The sequence below is a fragment of the Phragmites australis genome, chromosome 2, assembly GCF_958298935.1.
Source record: "Phragmites australis chromosome 2, lpPhrAust1.1, whole genome shotgun sequence".
Taxonomy (NCBI): domain Eukaryota; kingdom Viridiplantae; phylum Streptophyta; class Magnoliopsida; order Poales; family Poaceae; genus Phragmites; species Phragmites australis.
In genome coordinates, this window is record NC_084922.1 from 10,405,158 (window position 1) to 10,421,884 (window position 16,727).

The 16,727-nt window shown below is 41.6% G+C and overlaps 1 protein-coding gene across 3 annotated transcripts; it reads right to left on the reverse strand.

The window, feature by feature from the left end:
- Positions 1–5,441: 5,441 nt before the first annotated feature.
- Positions 5,442–15,735, reverse strand: LOC133899142 (probable peptide/nitrate transporter At3g43790). Of its 3 annotated transcripts, XM_062340100.1 has the most exons (17): positions 15,464–15,735; positions 13,138–13,178; positions 12,306–12,366; positions 12,056–12,158; positions 11,794–11,896; positions 10,894–10,947; positions 10,742–10,804; positions 10,607–10,656; positions 10,452–10,527; positions 9,105–9,293; positions 8,878–8,965; positions 8,164–8,249; positions 7,983–8,090; positions 7,631–7,675; positions 7,430–7,518; positions 7,113–7,156; positions 5,442–6,377 (listed from the first exon to the last, which is right to left on the reverse strand). In XM_062340100.1, the coding sequence occupies exons 1-17, from the start codon at positions 15,609–15,611 to the stop codon at positions 6,280–6,282; spliced, it is 1,446 nt and encodes a 481-aa protein (XP_062196084.1). In that variant the 5' UTR covers positions 15,612–15,735; the 3' UTR covers positions 5,442–6,279. The 3 variants fall into 3 exon arrangements, with proteins under 3 accessions (XP_062196084.1, XP_062196092.1, XP_062196100.1); XM_062340108.1 differs by lacking the exon at positions 10,894–10,947; XM_062340116.1 differs by lacking the exon at positions 7,430–7,518.
- Between the last annotated feature and the right edge of the window lie 992 nt (positions 15,736–16,727).

Here is a 16,727-nt window from a genome sequence, read left to right on the forward strand (position 1 = left end):
GTGCGGTCGCCGTCAATCCCGAGCACCGCCCCCAGTGCAGTCGCCGTCGAGATTGGGCCTTGCCTCGCCTCTTCACCCCTAGCGCGGTCGCCGTTGAGTTTGGGCCCCGCCCCACCTCTCCGTTGTAGCGTTGTCGTCGTCCAGATCATCAATGATCGAGCCTTTGCCTTCCTTCATCCTCGTTCGCAAGCAAAACCAGTCTGCCATGGATGACTCTGCTCCCGTGCAGTCAAACTCTGCTTGACAACTCGTGTTCGACCCTGTGGAGTACATGGATGACTCTGCTCCTATGCAACCGAAAACCCTAACACCAAAGCCGGATGTCGCCACCGCGATCTTGACCCAGTCGTTGCTACCGTCCACCTTCACCACTGAGCTGTGCGCTACTAATGATGTTGTGCTATGTTCTGGTTCATAATCATTGACATGTACACCATCATCCTCAATCCCTACATTAGAGCCTATCACAAGTGCTTCAATAAGCTTGGCGGCGACGCATCCATTACTATCTTTAACATCTACATCGCTGCCAACTGAGGTAATTAGTGCAAATAAATTGCACATAACATAAATTTTCATATTGTGACTACATCATTTTAATTTTTGTCATATTGTACCATAGGTGGATAATAATCATGATCAAACTGCAATTGTACCTCAAGTTGGAATGACCTTCAAATCAAAGTTAGATGTTAGATGCATATGAGATGTACAGCTTATATGTCAGGAACATCGATTTTAGTATTAGAAAAAGCACCACAAGATTGAGACCATATAACACTATATATTAGAAGCATATAGTTTGCAGGAACCAAGGAGAACTAAGTATTCACTTATCACATGACACTTCAAAAGAAAATGCTACTACAAGGACATCTTGCAATGCTCGTGTCCAGTTCAGTATAAGTCGAGAGGGAATTTGGACAGTGCAAAAGGTTGTGCTCTAACACGATCACTATCTTGCTAGTCCAAATAAGGCACACAAGTTGAGTCCCAAAGGCGTATTATAGAGGTGGATAAACATCTAATTGGTGAGATACGAGAAGCTCCGATAAAACCTACCCAAGTGTATGAGTTTTTCAAGTTGTGGTACGGAGGAGGTGAGAATGTACCATTCTCGTGGATAGATTGCAATAATCTGATTGGTCATGAGCGCAAGAAGTATTTGCCATCCAATTATGCGAAAATGCTAATAGAATACTTGAAGAATAAGCAGTTAGATGATCTATTTTTTTTATGCCATACAAATAAATGAGAAGGATGATCTAAGAACTAATTTTTTCTTGACAAATGGTCAAACTATCATAGATTATGCATATTTCGGTGATGTTGTGTCATTTGACACCATATTTCAGACTAACAAGTTTGAAATGCCTTTTGCCTCTCTCCTTGAAACCAACCATCATAAGCAAACAATTATTTTTGGGGTTGCACTATTATATAGTGAAACTATTGAATCATTTGTTTGGTTTTTTAACACATTTGTAACAGCAATGTCCGACAAGCATCCTAACACAATTTTCACAGATCAAGAGTTGTATATCCGAACACAAGGCACCATCTTTGTTTATGGCACATTTATCTAAATGCTGCTAAACATCTTAGTCATGTAATTACTGACAATCCTTATTTTCTTACTGAATTTAAGAGTTGTGTCTACAAAGAAAGGTTTATGGCATACTTTAACAAATATGGCATGAGTTGTTGAGTCGTTATAAAATTGAGGATAATTTATGGCTACAAAACCTATATAAGTTACGAGTGCACTGGGCTACTGTCTTTCGTTATTCTTTTACTGTCGATATGATCTCAACTCAAAGGAGTGAAGGTATAAATAATATTTTAAAGAAAAGGTTCCGTAGAAAACTTGGTCTCTCTGAACTCCTAGAAGAATGTGACAAGTGTGCCACTAGTCTCCGTGAAAATAAGTTGGATGCAGATTACAAGTCACGACACTCTACCCCGATCACTTATATATGAGATTTACCAATGTTGAAGACTGCAACATAATCATATATAAGGAGGCTTTACATAGATTTTGAGGGGGAATTTAAAGAGTAGTTTTCTTTCTCATGCAAACTTTTACGATTGGAAGGGACAATCAGAACTTACAAGGTGATGCTTACGGAATATTAAGACAAAGCAATAGTTATCTTTAACTCTAAGGATATGACCATATCATATTCTTGCAAAAAGTAATTCTAAGGATATGACTATATCATGTTCTTGCAGAAAGTTTGAATGCATTGGTATGTATACACATTTTAAATTAACATTACTTCAAACTACATGTTGCTAAAAATCATTGTACCTATTTTATAGGTCTATTGTGCAAGCATGCACTTCGAGTCTTTAATATCAATGAAGTTTTCATCTTGCCAATTCAATATGTACTAAATAGATGGACATAATATGCAAAAAGAGGAATTTATTCTAAGAAGAAACAAGAAAGTGAGCATGAAACTTTGAAAGCAAATGTTGCACATGTCTCTTGAAAGGCAACATATGTTGCATTGAAGTGTTCAGTTTTGAAATAACTTCTTAATGGTTTGGAAAAGGCAATAGATAAGTTGGACCTGGAGGTAGATAATTCACTAAGCCAAATACCTGCCAATCTTTTGGGGTATGTAAGGAATGTGTTGAAGACATAATAAAAGGGAAAGTATCAATAAGAGTTCCAAAAGTGATAAAAGGTCGAAAGAATAAAAGATTAAGAAGTGTACTTGATAAGAAGAAAGGGAAGAATATGAGGACTGCTAAGAGAAAAGGTAGTGCTACCCATTAAAACATGTACTTTTTACTTTTCATCTTTACATATAGTAATATTTTTGCTTCTCAGTATTTTTGCTTCTCTTATGTACATGTAATATGTAGGAGAAGATCCAAAGAATGTAACAGACAAAAGAGAAGTTGGCCAGGATCCAAAAGAATTGATTGTAAGGCAGATGACCTAAGCTTGTTATTCTCTTTCAACAATAAATTTACCTGCATTTGTTCTGAATAGTTTTTTTTTTACGTAGGGCTCATTTGATGCAAGCATTGGTGCTAATATTGACTTACCAAACTTCTCGACCAGCATGTATGCTGATTTTTCGACCATGGTTGGTCCTTCGGCCCAAGGAGAATATACAAGCCTTTTACTTGGACTTCATCAAGATGCCTCGGTTGCTCAAACATTACATTTTCATGAAGAATTAGATCATGCAACATTAAAGGAGTAGACATGCTTTCGATGCAACTATAATAAGATTATTCAGCTGACAGGACAGCTGCTACCATTTAGCTTGTGATATATGCTTTTGGTACAACTCTGTTATTATTAATAGATGGTACAACTTAGCAAGAAAGGCACATCATATATACTCCGAGAAGTCCCTGATGGATGATGCATTTTTTCAGCCTAGAAGCATGCAGTAGCGGCGATCGTCTAGTGCTTAAACCCTAGTACCGACGCATCAACGGTGACACAGGGGGACGAGTAGTAGCTTTCCTGAGAAAGCGATGTATCTGGTCCTTTTTTCTGCGGGGCCACCATGTGGAGCCAAGCGTGAAGCTTCCCACACGTTGGACGCCTGCTTCTTGCTAGGCTACCAAAATCGGGAAGCGAGGGTTGGGTGGGTTACCAAAAAAAGATCGGAGAATTGGGGATTTGGACTAACATGGCAGACATTTGATTAGCCTGTGATAAGGAAGAATCCATGGATGGTCTTTGCGACTGCGATGATGCGGGGATCAATGTAGCATTACTTACTGAATAAATCACTGAGATCAATCAGGGGTAGGCCTGCTAATGGGTTGGGTTATTTCGGGTTTAATGGGTTTGGGTCTTTATTTGGATTCCTTTGGGTTGGGTTGAAATGGGTTCAACTGAAAATCGGGTTGAATTGGATTGGGTTGTTTTATTATCGGGTTGGTTTGGTTTGGGTTAGGGTATTAACCCATGAAGTGGGTGGAAACTCGTGGGTTGAGACCGTGGGTTGAAAACTGGGGTCGCGCTCCTACCCCCATGGCCTCATCACCTCACGTAGCCGCCGCCTGAACCGCATGCCGTTGCCGACCTCTGGTGGCAGGATCCACCGCTTCCTATCTTCTTTGACCCTATCTGCCACCACCAAAAGGACCGCAAGGCCACCCGGACCATGCCCTGCCGTCACCAACTCCACCCGCTGCTAGAAGCCACTGCCCGCGAGGACCTCGAGCTATGGACGATGATGCCGCAGCCTCGCCCTTGCCCTCCCAATCATGCTCGCCCTCCCCACTTCCTGTCAACAATGCGTGGAGTGGCAATGGTGAGTTGGTATAGACTTAAACGCGGAGGAGGTGTTGTCGTCGCCGCAGATGCTGATGGAATCAAATCGTGTGTGCGAGATTTGAGGGCCGGGGTTCCATTGCAACCAAAACCTGCAGATGCACCAACAACGACACAAGGTGACATGGAACTTGCTGAAGCAGGAGGCGGCATAGAAGCAAGTGTTCGTGTGCCCGGTGCCAAGCTGCCTACACCATGACCCCTCCCAAGCTCTGGGCATCCTCGTCAGCATCAAGAAGCATTTGCGTTGCAAGAACAACGGCCACCGCCAGTGGACTTGCGCCCGTTGCTCCAAGGCCTATGTTGTCTACTCTGACTACATGGACCACCTCCTGACCTGTGGCACCCATGACTACTCCTGTGACACCCATATCTTCTCCCGGTAACTAGTAGTAGTAGGTTCATCATCCGATTAATATGTTGTTGTATCTCCATACTAGAGATTAAATAATCGATTAAAAAATAGCACAATCTTTCTTTTGTCGGTTCTTGAAGATCCGATTTCATGGTAAAACAATTGTGGGATGCAAAGTTTGATGGATTTCTACTGGTTTTTTATGGGTGCTGCATGGGCATGACCGGGGCTCACATCATACAGTGCTGGCACCGGCTGCGCTCTAGTGCTCTCCTTTTGGGTTGTCTGGTATTATTGTGGCATTAACAGGGAAAAGAAAGAGAGTCTGGGTGGGGTGGATCAGATCATTCAATAGCTTGGTGGGTTGGGGAATGGGTTAGAACCCATTTCAATGATTTGGGTTGGGTGGGAAAACTTATGGGTCGGTTTGGGTTGGTCTATGATAGCTGTTTTTTTGGGTTGGGTGGGGTTGGGTTCTTTGGGTTGCATTGTGTGGCTGGTGTTGGGTTAATGCCTATTAGCAGGCCTAGTTAGAAAAAACAGGAAATTGTATAAGACCGTATCTGCAGGGATGGAGGGTGCTAAGGACGGGATGGCGTCGTGATTCTCCGGTGAGAGGGAGGATGCTGAGGAAGGGTGGTGTGTAAGATCCTGAAAATTCAGAATCAAACAACGAAATTGACTGGATAATTTCTCCTAATTTCACTTGCCAAGATCACGGGCAGAATTGGGCAAAACTCGGAGATAAATCCTAATCTACGAATATGCTAGAGAATATGTTTTAGAACCTTCCAGATTGCTTCTCCATTAACAAGTGAGCACTTATATATATCACCCAGTTCGAATTACATTAGCACATAAGCACGATTAAGCTAACACATGTTTTTAAACCTGCTAATTACGCGGTAAACTGAGTTTAAACTCATTACATAACGCGATTAAATGAAATTACGACGAGAGGCATTGGATGGATGATCAACGCTTCATGTCGTAGAGAGTGAAGTCGGTGAACCAGGCCTGTTGACTTGGTGTGGTAGCCCAGAGAGAAGATTTGCGAGGAGAAAGATCGATCTCTGCACAAGTTACGGATCTTATTCTGCTACCTGAACCAATATTTTAGGGGAAAAAATCCAATCCGGCTATATTAGCACCACATAGCAGCAAGACTTAGCGACCACAGGCTGTGTGGCTGTGTGGTCGTCGGTTGCTGTATATCACGCCACTCGGTTGTTTTTGCAACCATCTAGACTTGGTAACACCATCTGCATACAAGATAACATAGGAAAAGCGAAAACAGTACATTGTGTCCCCCACAAAATTTCTAAGATTTTTTTTTTTATTACACATGTAAGAACTGAACAATATTTGCAGTAAAAGAACGTTCTTCCAGTTTAACACGCTGGGAAGCGTCGCTGCCACTGAAATGTATACTTCGTGCCCTATTGCTAATACAGCGAGGCGTAAAGAATAGATATTACAACAATAGAATGCCGTAATATACACTAGGATACTATTCTTGCCTGAATAGTGTAGGCTCGGCTCGGCTGTGCCGAAAGAATATATATATCTCCTGGCTCTTGGTTAGCATGGAGCTCAGTGTTCACTCATTCATGTCTTAATGCTTCCTGCTGCTTCTAGCGAAAAACGGCCTGAAGGTGAACACAAGACCGATGACTGTGAACACGTTCAGAATGAAGAACACAAAGTGATCGCCTGCAAGATTCAGAGCAGATGCCAACAGAGTCATGTTCTAGTCTACCACATTACACTTTAAGCAAATGACCTTCATAGAAACAAGAGCCTAAGATGTTCAGAAGAGCCTAAGATTTTCAGAAGTAAGATCCAACTCTGTTTATAGACGTATTTCAAAATGAAGAGATGGCCTTCACAAGTACCATCACCTTTCAACTTCTTATCACTGATTTCACTCAACAAATATGTACTATTCTGAACAGATATAATATCAGCCATATGCATCTTTGTTCTAATCCTTCATATCAAACGTTAATAGCTCCCCTTCCTCTGTTTATTTCCTTGCCTAGGTCGTGCAATCGTAACCTTTTTCGAGATTTGTTGAAATGCAAACGTTAGAAGGCAGGCCCTGGTGCAATGGTAGTGTCTTGCAGGTCCTAGGTCAAATCAGCCTCCTTGCGATAAAAGGGAAATATTGCCTAGAAATTACCTTCCCCAGACCCGCAATGTGTGGGAGTTCTCAGCATTGGGTATGCCCTTTTATAAACACACGTTCAGATGGACATTTTGCCCACCTTTGATGTGTCCTTATTTCAAACAATAATGGTTCTTAGAGAAAAGGAAAACTAAATATCGAATATCAAAGACGGATAAGTTGGATTCTGATGAAGTGTTAAATGCACTTTTTTAAACAGTAGTAAATAAGAAATTTCACCCATGTATTTGCAAAACAAAACGAAATCATATATGCCGTACCAGGAAGAAACGAAGCTGTTTGACGCCTTTGAGCGAATGAAAATCTGCAATTGGGGGGGGGGGGGGGATTAAACATGATAAGGTGATATTTTGCCACAGAAACAATAATTGTAATAAGAAATGCATCCTTAGGTTCGCAAATAGAAGATGTTTATTCCAGTTTGATACCAGCTGCTGTTTGCTATGGAGAATATTAGATTAATGTAGAGCAACCCCAAAAGCTGATCTGGAACTAAACTAATCAAATTGAGATATCATTTTTTTATAATTGCAATGCATAGTCTTAATATGCTCAATCATGAATAGTGAATACTCACATAGCTCCTGCGACAGCTGGAGCGATAGCTTTAGCGATGGACATTAGTGTTACTGCAAGACCATTGGCTGAAGCTCTTACATCCTGAGTCTGTTTTTTTTTTGGAATATTAATGTTAGAAAAGAATCTTGACATTGCCGATATTAATAAAAACACATGAATGGAAGACACCAAATTACCCATCATTGGAAGCTTAACTTACCACAGAGTCATTCATTAAAATGTTGAACACAGTGATGGTAGTTACCTGAAAACAATTTAGAATAGCATGAATAATTTTTTGCAATAACTGCTTTAAGTTGAAACATATAAGCATGACATGCTTAGCAATCACTCAGATAAACAGATCCATACTTAATTTTTTCCTTTCAAAATATGAATAACCGAGGAAGTTTTGTTTAGAAAACCTGATTTGCATTATATAGACATGAAATGCTTAGCGATTACAAAGATACACAGTGTCACACTTGAAATACTTGTCAAATTATGAAACTAGTAGGTTGTCCAAACTTGGCTATTTGTTTTAAACAGTAAAAGTAAGATTCAGCACTCACCGTGAAAGAATTCTTCAGAAAAGATGCACAATTTACTACCAACTGAAGAGTGAACCCTGATAATGCAGGCATGAATGCATAGCTAGATAGAAGTGGTATCGTCAATATCTGCATATCAGAATATCAAGTAAGTTTAAGTTTTTGAATATAATTAAACTGAACGAGTGGTGAAGAGTCTTACCGCTACTGCACGGACCAATGTGATGGGTTCTACCACTTTTGCAAGTGATGGATAGACCAAAATTTGATATATTAGGAGGAAGAGACCTGATAAAAAATAGAGTCAGTATTCATATCTTTGCCTGCAATGCAATAGAGCATCAATTCTTGAACTACAAGTAACTGAGTTCCAAGTAAGTTTTCATGATCACGTCTTCAGAATTAGTTCTAGCAAGACTAAATCCTTCAATAGCGTATATTACTAATCACATCAAAGTATCAAGCTAGGCATATATGCATATTAGTATATATGCAGTAGTTGCAGTATGAGGGACTTTAATTTCCTTGAATCCTCTGTCTCAAACAACTATCCTTGATGTGCATAACTTCAAACCTCACGAAAATCCTGTATGCCATGGCCCATAAATTCAGAACTCAAACAATTGCATCGTAGAGGGCCTACTCACCCCCAAAAGCTAGCAATTGAGGTGAGGAACACCTTAACTTTTAAACTACGCCCCTAAAGATCCATCAAGCCTTGCAAACACTAGAGTCCCTCGGGTGGAGATGTTAAAATCAATCTCTATTGGATTATAAAGGGATTTTCACCCCAAATGCTAGTCATTGAGGTAAGGCAGTAAGGGACATCCCGACTTTAAAATTGGATCCCTTGCCCTTCCATACTACTCCAACACTAATTTTGGTAAATTTTCTTGTTGTGATTACTCTGAAATACCTGAAAGTGCAAGGACATTGCCCACATCTTGAGTAGAAAAGCTTAATCCACCAAACTTCCTGTCACTGACAGCCCAAAGAGAAAATACCTGCAAATCTTTCCTGATTTCAAATACAGTAATAACAAGGCAATGGAAGCACTGATATAGGGAAAGGGAAACCGAGGAAAAATTCAAACATGCCAATCAGGAAAACCATGAGATGTAACGACGAGTCAGGCAATTTTACCTCCGCATAAGCCACATCCTGGAGAGAGAAAATACAATATAGAGTGATAGCTGACATCAGTGGCCAGTTGGTGAATAACTGTAGGCATCCACCACTATTCTCTTGAGCATCTGTACCAGTAAGAGATTCTTCTACAGTTTCAATTGAATTATCCAAAACTGTATCATTAGTGTGTTTATGCAAAGTTTCCTGCAATATTGCAAATACATAAGTCTATTAGTGTATATGTGCAACAACAGTAAGGCGTCGTCCAGAGATTGTGGCACTGCAATTGCATTTACTGCTGGACAACAACAATAAAATGGCATCTTTATCATACTTGTTTCAGCAACCATCACATTCTCAATAAATTTATGGGTTATCATGAAGAAATGAGTCCAATGTTAAAAAGGGATGATGTTTCACTTGAGTTGTCCACTATTACATGAAAGAACTGACTCATCGATCAACTGTGTTTTGGGTCAACATGCAGACTGAGTTTTGGTAGATTTAACTAAAAGTAAATCATTTCAAATCGTGTCATTTTGACCTGGTAAATGAAATAATGTGAAACTGTTATTGTTTAAACAGTTACCGTTAGTAGTTCCTATTCAATGTTACAGATATAAGACAATGCACCTGAGTAATTCAACCAAAAAGTAGAAGAGTACATGAACCGTATCATGGCTAGACAAGTCCTATGACTGCCTTGTCTCAGTTTAACAGCTTGTGTTTTGGAAGGAAAGTTATTCTTCGTTTATTTGTAATCTGTGTAATCCTTGGCAACCTTCACTCATGATACCAATGCATGTTCCATGGAACGCAAAACCATACTGGCATCCTACAACTGCAACTAAGAGCTAGTACCACTTATCACATGTAGGGCGAGTGCAACTTCACTTGTACTCCCTCCATTTCGAAATATAGGGTGAGGTTTGACTTGGCATAGTCTCCAAAGCTAAACTTTGACTGTTCATTTCTTTTATTGTATATTGCTAATAACAACAAAATCATACACATAAGAAAGTACATTCAAATACGAATTCAACGGTACCATATTTGCATCCAAGTCCGCATATTGTTAGATAAGATTACATAGTTTGAATTTAAAAACGCCTTATAAAAAAGAATGGAGGGAGTACTAGTAAGCATTTAAAGAACACATGTAATGATGCTTTTGGTGTGTTTTACAAAAAGCGCCATTTCATATACCACAAAGCTCTAGCTAGACTAGGGTCATCTACTTATTCGGCCCTTGGGTGCAACACAAATACAACGATGGTATTTACTGTCATAACTCTTAGCCCAGAATGATGTATGTTTCAATAGAAATTGAGCAATGTAGGCACATAGGAGCAACAAACTCACCGGAAGCCAGAAGCAAGCAATTAGAGCAACAATTGCAAGGAGTGATATAGATAGGCAGGGAAGAAAATATGGAAACCTAAAACATTGCACATTAGAACGTAATTAGTATCATAGAAGAGACTTTGCTAAAAAGGATGCATAAAGCAGACGCTCACCTCCCAAATATGGACTCCTCAGAGAATATGCCTGGATATTTATCTGCAGGCTGATATAACAGCAACCCACAAGCATATAAGTTTACAAGGATTGCATATGTTTTTTTTCTCAAAATCGTGTGCCAAGACTAGTACCTGTGCAAAATAACCACCAATAGCTGGTCCAACAATGAGGCCGATGCTGCGTGAGGAAGAAACCTGGTGGATCCAGCAATAGCATCTCGTGAACATTAATTACATTGGGGCTTCGGACCAAAGAAATTAAAAATAATGTTTGAGCATCTTACAACTGCTAATGCCAGATGATTGTATTCTTTTCGTACTACTTCTGTAGCATAAGCCTGAACAAATTAAAAAGAGACTCATAAAATTTAATGCATGGAAACATTTGATTTGTGTAGCCTATTTATCACCACAATAATAAATTTCAAGTTGAGAAAATTCATTTCATTTGTTTGGCACTAGTGCGTAACTAGCAACAGTATTTGCACTGTTTTGTAAAATGAAGTAGCATGCACCCTTGTTATCTTTGACATGTGAATAAACAGGACTGAAGTACACGTAGCGCACAACTAAAAATTATCTGGTGTGAGTAGACAAAGACCTCAATCGCTATACCAAAACAAGCTTCACGAGATAAATGACAGTGACTGGGCACAACCAACTGAATCTGAAATATCATCCTCATGAAACAGCGCCAGAAAAAAAAACCCCCAATGAAAACAACTACAAGTTCTTTTTACTCTAAAACTGACTCCTAACGCAGCATCCCCAATATGTCATGTTGCCTCGAAACTACGGCTGTCAGATCAAACTATGTAGCAATATTAGCCATTAGATCTTAAATACATAGTTTGATTAAGACACCTTTTGGTTGAAAAGTTGGAAGTTTGTGAGACCACATACATTTTTTCATGAAAAGGCAGCTTTCTTGAAAAAAATCATTCTTTTTCATTAATAGGCACATCTCTATGCCACCCTCTAGAAACTATAAATAGTCTAGAAATGTTGACAGGAAAGTAGACATCATTCAACTGGCCCACAGCAAAGCGCGGGCCATATACTAGTTACTGTAGAGAATAGACAGAAGATCATGATACAGAGTATCTAAGCAGTTAGAGTAAAAAGGCTAAGAACAAGATGGCGGGTTCTAGTACCAAAAATCGCTCTCTTGTATGCTTACGTACCTTGACTGGTCCGAGATAGCCACACAAGAACCCAAGCATGCCTCTTGTGGTTATTGCCATCCAATAGCTTGAGCTGAGTCCAAAGAGAGTATTGAAGATAATTCTGAAATAAATAAGAAAACAAGCCCAAACTCTGGTGCATCAGACACACCACAGGCAACAGAAAGCCCATATATGATAGCAGTACAGGTGAAATTTCTTACATTGAAATAAGGGTGATTACAGAAAACCCATATATGTTCTTTAGAAAGAAAATCCTTACATTGAAATAAGGGTGATTACAAGAACTGGTATTCGCCCATACTTATCAGCCACCATTCCCCATATTGTAGAGGAGAGTGCTCTCCCGAACATATATGAAGCGCCTTCATTAGTAATAAAAACACTATTAGTTTATCATGGTAGATGAAGTTTGGAGCGTATCCCTCGCAGTACATGTCCCTACACTGCTATGTTCAAGTTCTTTGGGAAGATCAACACAGAATGGGAACTACATTTTGCAGGAAACTCACCAACAAAACCAGCATAAAATCCGATATCTTGTACTTGTTTAGCAATATGTAGGTCCCTTATCTGCAAACAAAAGGTCCAAGGTGGATAAACGAGAATACATTTAGGAAAATATTCAGCATTTAACTAAGATAAATTACTCTGAAGAGGATTATACAATCTAAAGTGCTTTTCCCCTAACTTAAAAGGATCTAGCTTCCTGTCCAGATAAAAGGTTATGGTCATTGATGTCTCCTGTCTAAACTGTCACAAGCCACAACAGTACAAGAATCATCATGACCTATTAGCCGGATGCACACTATTAATCCAAAATAGCATCTTGAGGTGCCCCTCACCCCGCCTTACTTCCCAATTTAACACGCTGAAGCCTATACTGAAGAAAACATGTATGACAATTTGACTGTTTGTGGTACTTGACTACTTATGTGTCCTAAAGCGTTGCAAGTGACTTTGTCCTCTCCATTCTCTGAAAGTTCAGACTTCAGTTTTACCTTTTTCATCCATATAAACAGCCTGGTGGTGGCAGCCTGCCTATAGAGATTACAAATTCACAATAATACTCATAATGTGGATAGCTCTCCAAATACAGATAGGATCAACTTTAATAGTGTCTTGCCTAGCTAAGAGATAAGATACCAATAAGTGGATAGCCCATGAAACTAATCCATTGATTAAGGGAATATTATAATTCATAATCAATGCATGGGCTGCTTCTACAGTACGCAGCATGGCAACACGGATGTTGAGCACAGCTGCATAAGAACTTGTAACTCTATCTTTTTGAAGAACTCATATTGCACGTTTTAAAAAAGAAAGAGAAGTACAATTGCTCACCATAAAATACAAGAAGGGAAACAAAGACTGTATCGGCAAGGCTGCAGATAGCAAATAAAGAAAATAAAATCAATTAGTATTTAATAATAATTAAGAGACAATATAAGTCAAGCCAAAATGATCTGTAGTCAGTAAATTCTGAAATGTGCGTCCAAGTCTCAAGAAACAAACCGAACGACTATCCTACTCTAGACAATAATGCATTTTGGATTGTGACAGCATACCCACTACAATAAATAATAATTATATCAAAATGACAAGATTTCGTTAGTAAATTTTGCCGACAGAAGCTAACAAATCTTGATAAAACCACTGATGGGTCTTAAAAGCAAACAGCCAGATGTAGTAAGAGAGAAGACACGATATGCAAGTGAACAGTGATTTGTGGACCAAATATACTTGCAAGATTCCGACAAAACGACGTCAGTAAACGATACAGTTCTTCAGACTCAAAGATTGAGTGATAACTACTGCAAGGGTACGGGTGATAGACATAAAAAAACCAACCAGTTGGCAATCCAGTTATTACGGCACCTGACGATGTTGATAGTGACTCAGGATCTGTTTCCCACTGCTAACGACATCTTTGTGCTCTCTGAGAACCAGGTCTTACCTTCCAATCAAAGAAAGAGAACATCTAGAGAAGCAGTCCTCCCAAGCACAGACAATTAAGGGCCTACTCGAGACTCAAGAATTTCACCTAGAGCGACAGAGAACAAGACGACGCCTGAAATATAAATGAATCCCTAATCACTAGCCACGGCGCCCAAGAGCTTGCTGAATGGTACTAGGCACAGCCGCACAGGAACCCAACCTAAAAATACAAAATTTTCGAGCTGAAGCGATCAACGCAGCAAACGATCGATCGCACCAAAAATCGCACCATCACAGATTCACAGGTAACAAGAACATGCCCAACGCGACTCTTGCTGCCTTTCATGCTCCGGCAATATCTATAGGCATCATCCTTTTTTTCTCTCTCACATTTCCACTACTATAGTCGCTTGAAATCTGGGCTCAGGATGTGCCCCCCGGGCTTACATGCACCGGCTCATCTCATCAGCATCCAGAGGTAGAAGACGGCCTTTGGGCCGTTCGATCGGGATCGTGTACGGCCAAGGTTCGTCGACTGTGAACACGTTTGATTTCCGTTACCTCGTTTGGATCCTAGAATTGGGACTCAGAATCGGAACTGGAATTGGGTTTTGTCAATTTCAGCTGTTTAGATGTCCTTAGAATCGGAATTGAAATTGGAATCGATTTCCACGGAATTGAATAACACTTCGGCCTTGGCCTAGGCACTCCATGATTTAGAGCTCCACCCCTCTGATATAGGTAGAACCGGGCACTCCTCTTCCTCCCCATGACCGCGACCCCGAGTCCCGACCTCGGCGGCCGCCGACCACCGCTGGACTCCGCCGTCAAGCACCACCTCTTTCTTCCTCAACTCCGGCCCCAAGTCCTGAAGCCAGGAGTTTGTGCCCTCCAGCAAGATGCTCTCCATCGGTCACGGGCTCCACCGCGACGTTCACATCGTCGGCCACATCCCAGGCATCCTCGTCAGCGATGCCTGCTACTACCAAGCTGATCTCTGCGTCGGCGGCGGCGGCGTCGAGAGACCGGCAGCGCGGGTGTGAGGTGGCGTCGGTGCGGCAGCAGGGAGCAGGCAGAGGTGGAGGCGGTGACTGGGTGGCGAAGGAGGTGGGGAGGAGCGAAGGGAAGGCCGCACGGACAGGGATCCCGTGCCACTCCGCTGCTGTGAGCCGTACCATTTCATACTGCAAATTACTGTCACACAACTCATAAAATATACCGTTCCCCTCTGACGAAGACAGCAATTGGATCCCGCACCTCTCTTTTTTTGAAAAAAATTAGGGCTCTTTGTAACGGATGATCGAAAACACGTAAGAATATGAAAAATACAGAAATAGAATAGGGTAAAAAATGTAAGAATAAGAAAAATATAAAAATAGAATAGGGTAGTGGGTGAAAAATAAAAAATTAGAAAAATACAGGAACTTCAAGTAAAAATTGTTTGGAAAGGTTTGCCTCGAGTTTACGTGAGCCAGAGAAAAATAAGCTCCAACCGGATGTTAGTAATCCTACGCTTTCATAGCATTGGTACAGTATTCTTACTAAATTTCTTTGAACCAAACGGTAGAAACAGTACCACTTCCAAAAGAATAGAAAATGCTGTGAAAATCATTTGACCCAAAGGAGCCCTCAAAATGCAACGGCGAAGAAATCAAAGCGATGTCAGGGGTTGAGCTAGCTGAGGAAAACCAGGGGGACGAATGCAGGGGAGGGCGATCAGAGTGGCACGCACTGGAGCAGACGGTGATGAGCCAGATGAGGACGAGCTCCTTGAGGGGGAACACCCCCGCCCGCTCCGCTTTCAGCCGGTCCACCCTGCACCCGGGGCACCGCGGGTGGTAATACTTGGTCAGCAGCGGCTCCCCCGCGCCTCCGCCCATCTCCTCCGTCCTCCCGGTGGAGAAAGAGACGAGATCTCTCCGAAGACCGCGTCGGGCTCGGGGCGGCAGCTGCGCTCGGCTTCGCCTTTGGCAGTGGCTACGGACCTCACGGCTCGTCCCCGCGGCACGACCCGCCACTTAAATGGGCGCTGTTTTTTTACGTATGGCGCGGGTGGGCCCCTCCCGACGTAAGTACGTGTGGGCGATGGAAACCGGGGAGAAGCTTGGTCCCCTTGGCGTCTCGGCCTCGTGGGCGTTGGAGTGGGAGGAAGGTGCTCAGGTGGCACGTGGGTGGGCGCGGATGCCGGGGTACGAACTCGGCTGTAAAAATCCTACATTCTAAATCGAGATCGCAAATCAGAGAATTATAACTATAGGATTCGTACTACATCAAGTTTACTGACAAAAACCGTAGAATTAGTTCAGTCAATCTAGATGTAAAGTAGTAAAATCGCACGATAGGGTTTTATTGGTAGAACTTTCAGAGTAGAATCAGTATGAGTTAAATGGTATTTATAGTTTTTAGTTGTTAAAGTAAGTTTGTATGAGTGAACTAAGTGTTAGGAACTGAAAAAACAGTTTTTACTAATTTATTTTCACTATACAATTACTTACTCTAGAAAAATTGTTTAAAAATTATTAGAGAATCACTTTTTTATAATATAATTATTTTTCTTGTAGAATCATTTTTCCTAAAAATTTTGATCAGAAAAAACTAACCCAAACATACCTAAAATTGAGATTTTGATAACCATGCAGCGTTAGGTTGGAACCGTACGTCTCGCGGCAGCGGCAGCGGCAGCGCGCGGTCGCCACGCCGCCCCGTGCTGGCGTCTATCGCCTGCACCTGTTTCGCGTGTGGTTTGGCTGGACGCAGGTGAAGCGAACGACGCGGGGCCGTCTGTCCGTCAGCGCGCTCGGGCACATGGGAGCCGGGCGATGGATGGTGCGCAGTCCCGCGGCCGGGACAGGCATGTCGTTGCCCGTCGGGGGCCCGGGGGAGTGTACGGCGCAGGCGTGCCGTGCTTGTCCATGCCCAAACGCAGCAGCATTGTAGCTCGCGGAAAGCAGTCCACACGTTTCGTAGGGACCGACCGGGAAAGAATCTGTCTTCTC